The sequence below is a fragment of the Eublepharis macularius genome, chromosome 6 (assembly GCF_028583425.1).
Source record: "Eublepharis macularius isolate TG4126 chromosome 6, MPM_Emac_v1.0, whole genome shotgun sequence".
NCBI classification, from domain to species: domain Eukaryota; kingdom Metazoa; phylum Chordata; class Lepidosauria; order Squamata; family Eublepharidae; genus Eublepharis; species Eublepharis macularius.
Genome location: NC_072795.1, coordinates 64,380,249 through 64,386,248, shown reverse-complemented (window position 1 = coordinate 64,386,248; position 6,000 = coordinate 64,380,249). Strand labels below are relative to the sequence as shown.

The window sequence follows — 6,000 nt, the reverse complement described above, 5'->3', positions numbered from 1 at the left end:
CACGGACCCTCCTGGTGGAGGAGGAAGTGTGGCCACGGGTCAGATTGACCAGGTGTTCTTAACTCCCTGTTGACTTTCTCCATTACAGGATAAGATCATCCCAAGGCAGAGTGCTTCCTCACCAGAGGGTCATGCATCATCTCGTCACTAGCTGCACCTGTGGGGCTGCTGTTGCTGCTTTCAATTACGGGCATCTTCCCAGATGTTGCAGATTGGGCTTGGCCTCGGTCATGGACCGGGCTGGGTCTCTTTCCCTTGCAGGCACATCGCTACTCATCCGGGAGACCATGGAAGATATCTGTTTCAGCCCCCCCCCAAGAGTGCCATTCAGGTCCAGCCCAGGGAGCAGTTTCCCAAGGCAGCCCACATCTCAGCCTCGCCCCTGGGAGTGCAGAATGATGGCTGCGCATACTGCCTTGGCTCTCCTTTCCAGCAGAGGGACATTGGCACTTTCCCCAGTTTAATAAAATATGTGTTGAAAAACAAACTGCTGTTTTTTCTTGCTTGCCTCTAGCTGTCCCCCCAACTCCCCATCAGAATGATTCCCAGCTTAGGGCAGGGATGGATGGGGTGGGCTCTGCTGCCAGGAGCAGGAGGTGTCAAGTGGTGCCCCGTCCAGGTCCCCTGCCCCCTTCCTCCCCTCAAGGTAACTTCAGGCAGTGGGGTGGGAATTGCAGATGAGTGCTGCATGCGAGGGGAGGGAGTTGCTGCCAGAAGGTGGGGGATACGGAGTGACATCTTGGGATCTCCGGGCATCCCCCTCCAGAAAGATGGACCACCTTCCTTTCCGCTGTTCGCAGAAGCAGGAATGAAGTTGGGAAATCAGGTGCAGGGAGAGTCTGTGGGCGCTTTTCACTCCCCTCGCATCTAATTGGCCTTCTGGCTTCTTGTTTGGTTTTCAGTGGGTGTTCCTATTACTCATTGAAGAACCCGCCCCCCCCACCTGCCTCTCCGGAACCTGGGTCTGATTGGGGTTGTCAGTCTCCAGGTGGTGGCTGGAGATCTCCCGGAATCACAACTGATCTCCAGGCAACAGAGATTAGTTCCCCTGAAGGAAATGGCTGCTGTGAAGGGTGAACTCTATGGCATTTTACCCCGGTGAGGCACCTTCCCTCCTCAAACCCCGCTCCCTGTGGGCTCTACCCCGAAAATCTCCAGGAATTTCCCAACCTGGACCTGGCAACCCGCCAACCTCCGCTAGACCGCCCCTCAATGAATTGCCCATGCTGCCTGGATTGGCTACCACCAGACCCATGACTGTGCACAATCCTCATGTGCCTAGGGCCGACGATGGGGCATTCCCGACGGCTCAGCATCCACATACTGGCAGAGTGCGTGGACACCCCGAATGCACCAGGTGGTCTGATGCGCTGGTTGGCACTAGACCCCAGGTTTGGTCAGGGGGCCGGCCTCTGCGCACAATGAACACCCGGGAACTGGGGGAGCATGGAGCTTGCTACCATAACCGCCACCTAGGTATCTGGCTGCCCTCCCCCGTTCTCACCACGCCCCCTGCCTCCTGGACAAGTATGACCAGTGACAGCAAAGCCTCCCTGCCCCCCCCATGCCCTGGCCACTCCTCATCCCCCTTTCTCCCCCATCCCTCCAATGCAGTGGGCGTCACTAGCCCGGCCACCAAGGGCGTGCCAGGTTGGGCTACAGCCACCGGCTTGCAAACCCAGCCACACCCACCACCCTCCCTGTCAATTGCCGGTCTCGCCCAGGACAGGAGGCAGGGTGGTCTGCCGGCAAGGGCACTGTGTGCCTGTCGCTCCGAAGGCTGCCCCGGATCACGAGCTGCCCACTGGCTGCGGGCAGCGGAGCCTGCACAGCTGCCCCACCCACTATGCTTTTTGACACTCCCGCTTTGCAACTCTGTGTTGCTGCCGCCGCCGCCTCTGCACTTTGCTAGCACAGGAGCCAGCCCAGCGGCACTGCTGCTCCACCTTCGTGGCCACGCCGGCATCATGGCTGACCATAGGATTGCGCAGTAAGCCCCGTACTGACTTGTCACACTAAGTCATGCTGGCTTCCAAGCAGCATAAATTTCCAACCAGCATAAATTTCGCAATGGCATAGAATTGATCAGTGTCACAGGAATTGTAATGTGTACAAGCAGCCTCTACAGGACAGCTTTCTGCTTTGCATGTTCTTCAGTCTTGGCCCTTAAGGGCACCTGTAGCAAACTGGTGGCTGCTGAGGCTTGACTGAGGCTGACTAAAAATGCAGGCTCAGCCAAAGTGAGCTGAACAGAAAACTGCTATTTGTATATAAAGCTGGTGTGTCATGGTGTTCAGGAATGAGCTTCTTCTGTTACATGCACAACCCAACACCATTATAATATTATGTCACCCCAAACCCTTGTGTATCTTTAAACTGTCCCACAGAATTCAATGCAAATGAAAATATGTGGTTTCCCAACCTCCCACCTTACTCCTAAGGCCCAGCACCAATCAGGATATCAACTAAGGCTGTTGATATCCTGATTGGTGATGGGCTTTAGGAGTAAGGTGGGAGGTTGGGAAACCACATATTTTCACTGGCATTTCACTTCTAAAGCATTATAAAAAACTCCATCCAGGGCACTCACTGCCAAGATGATAGGGCACGTAGCAAGGGATCTTTTTTCTCAGTCCTCGTGTCAATTACATGTAGAACATACAAATGAAGGAAAGTTTAACATCCCACCTTTGATATGCAAACTTGGTTTTGGTAATCTTTTAGAGAAGTTTATTTTCAGTGCTTATTTCCCATGGAGTGCCATTACATATGTGCAGCCCCCCACATCATCACACAATCAAACGTGCACTACTTACTATCTAGCACTGTGAGCCCTTTTGGAATCCCCATGATAGTTATTTTGGGCCATTCTTCTTTTGCTCAAAATAGCCCTTGGATCCATTAATAGTCAATGCCCTTGCTCTAAAGTAGTTTCATCAGCCCTCAGTGACCTTACCACATAGTCAGATTTGAATAGGAAGCTATAATATCATTGCACAGCCAACAGAACAACAAAAATGGTGCTGCAACCAATTAGGGCTGCAAACAGAAGCAACCTGACATGAAGAGGATATGTTTTGTAGGAGGTTCTTTCCTGAAGCATTCTGGGCCCATACAACTGGTTTTCAGTTGGATGAATTATCAAGTTTGGGACAGACACTGACCTTTTTGAAACAAGAAGTTTTAAAACCTTAATTAGGGGGGGAAACCTGCGGTAGGAAGAAAAGGGAGAAGATGAAGAATAGCCAAAATAACCTCCATGCTATGAAAAGAAGAATTTGTAATACTTGAATAACAACTCGAAATAGTCTTATTTAAAGCATTTTTATTACTTTACCTTTCAGTATATTATTGTTTAAACTACCCCTAAGTGTCTTCCTCATTTGGCTCTTTTCAGAGAGGATACAATGCCGATGACGTTTCAATACTTTATGCAAGATTTCCTTATTGGCATATTATGGCAAATCTCTAACATGTACAAATCTCTAGTAATCATCAATAGCCATAGCCAATACACATGGAATTGAGCTTTCCAGCAAGGCCATGGTAATAAACAGCACTTTATGAAGTAAAGTGTTCATTGATGATTTCTGTTTATAGATATTTCATGGAGGGAAGAAAACATTTGATAATGGGTCAGGTAGTGTTTGGCTTGGAAACCCAAATTTCTTGCTTCTTTGCCTGTCCTTGATCCGAGGGAACACCCTGCCCCTCCAATTTTGCCATTCATCTCCGTTCTTACCATCTATCACAGACTATTATCCTGAAACCGCAGGAAAGACTTTGGAGATTTCTCAAAAATAAGTGTTGTCTAGCTGCTAGAATGTTTCTGGCACTCATCAAACCAAAAGGAGAAAAAAAGAGGGAGAGGTTTTTATTAGACCTACTTTGGCTGCTTCTGCATTTAACATTTATTGCTCAAAAGTTAGAGCAGGCAATCATCTCTCTCTCTCACCCCCCCCCAATAAATCCAAGGCTGGCCGAAACGCACACAGCAGTGCTAGGAACTGCCCTCTGGAGTAAAAAAAACCCAACAGCATGGATCAAATAGAGAAAGACTGGGATGGCGTGTATATATTCAATTGATCTATTTTTGGCCTGGGAGAAAATGCACACACACATACGGCCGATGTGAAAGATGAGAGATTATATCCTCTTTGCAGACAGCAGCTCAGGTTGCAAAGCAGCAACAACCATATCCATCCACAATCCAGCTGCCTTGACAGAGTCTCAATGAGTCTTTTCTCCTTTAGACGTGGGGCTGCTTCTTGCGCTGCCTCTTGCCAGTCTGGGCACCACGTTGGGCCCCCTTCATCAGGCCCTTGTATTGTCCTTGAAGTTTTGCCTTTTTCCTGGAAGAAAAAAAGGGCTAGAGAATGAGCAGCACTGACAGCATAGCAGACAAATGTATAGGTCTCCATGGCAACATGTGTGGATGCCACAGTCCTGCTACAAGCAGGCCCAGCCTAAAAAGGACTTGAAGAAGTTCCAAGTTGTCAGCCTCACCCCACAAAAAGAAAGCTTCAAGGCAAAGAAAGCCCCAAGAAGCTCTGCAGTGGCCTTATCTGCCCCAGTAAGCATTTCCCTATGCTCCACCATCTCCCTGCTGTACCTCCTATTCAGCTTGGCTCTGTTCAGTGGGATGTAGGCATAAGGATCCAGCCGGCCTTTCTTCTTGATGTCCCCTTTGCTTTTCTGTGCGAACAAGAAAAGGATAATTCCTTCAGGACAGGTGGGTGTAGTGCAGGACACAGCTCAGGCTCCAGACCCCAAATGGCCACACTGTATCAAACAGTCATCCAAAAACAGCATTTCTATTACAGGAATTCAGAGCAAGTTCCTTGCATCAGAACTGCTGCAAACATGAAACATTACTTGGGAAGTATCACGAGGAGAGATGGGGATTCCACAAACTCTCTGCCAAGCAACATTCTTTGAAGATGTCACAAATCCCTGTTTGTTTGTTTATCGTCCAACCTTCTCACTGAGACTCAAGGCGGGTTACACAGTGTAAGTCAATGCAGTCAACAGGATGGAACATCCAGTAAGCAATATAATAGAATTAAGATGCAAAAATTAAAGCCACATAAAAATTTGGAACAAAACTGAAACAAAACAAGTAGTAACATGCCATATTAATGATGCAGAAATTATATAGCAAGACAATACATAGAACAAGTAGTAAGTACTATAGACAGTAGTACAGTCCACAATCTCTTCCCTGTTTCCAGAATTAATTCTGTTATAATAATGCCCTATTTTTTTATAGTTTGCACAATACCAGGAGACAGGCCATTCCATAAGGTGAAGGGGCATAACAAAAAATTCATGCGTATGGTCAGTTGTTGAACTTGCTCATTCGCAGGGTGGCAACCACAGAAAGCCCTGCTCGGATGAGCAAAGCTGTCAAGGCAAGGCATGGGGGGGGGGGAGGTCCCACAGATATGAGGGTCCAACGCCATGAAGTGGTAGTCAATACCTTGAAGTGAACCGGTAACTGAGGGGCAACCAATAATGTGATTGCAGAATGGGGGTAGTAGTATGCATGCTCTGCCTAGCTCCTGATAACTAAAGAGCTGCAGTATTCCGTATCAACTGGAGTCTCTGAGTTGACTTTGAGGGAAGATCTAGGCAGAATGCATTTCAATAGTCTAGGCTTGATGCTGCCCCTTCACATATCCCAGGCGGTGGGCTCTAGCTCAGGGGTGGCTCCAGTAGGTTTTCCAGGGGGCACTAGACCTCCGTTTTGTTCTGCTGCACAACAAAGCAGCGGCCAAAATGCATCTTTAGTCCACACACCTCTTCTTCCCCCTCACACACACTGCAGAGTGCTGGATGCAACTTGGAGGGTCGTCCAAGACAATTTGTGGCTGCTCTAAGGGGGAGGGGGGTCTCTGAGGCATTCAACACTCTCCCACAGTACTGCTGGTGTCTGGTAAGCTGTGCAGATTCTTAGTGCATGGGGGGGGGATTCAAGGTTGATGCTAGGATGCTGCTGCC

At 48.8% G+C, this 6,000-nt stretch overlaps 1 protein-coding gene across 1 annotated transcript in view; it reads right to left on the bottom strand.

Annotated features, from left to right (window-relative positions):
* Nucleotides 1-3,308: 3,308 nt before the first annotated feature.
* Nucleotides 3,309-6,000, bottom strand: part of RRP12 (ribosomal RNA processing 12 homolog) — a 29,917-nt gene continuing 27,225 nt past the window's right edge. The window contains exons 33-34 of the mRNA XM_054983731.1: nt 4,613-4,695; nt 3,309-4,352 (exon numbers count right to left, since the gene is read on the bottom strand). Coding sequence (XP_054839706.1) covers nt 4,250-4,352; nt 4,613-4,695 — 186 coding nt within the window. The 3' untranslated portion in view covers nt 3,309-4,249. The remainder of the gene's footprint in view (nt 4,353-4,612; nt 4,696-6,000) is intronic.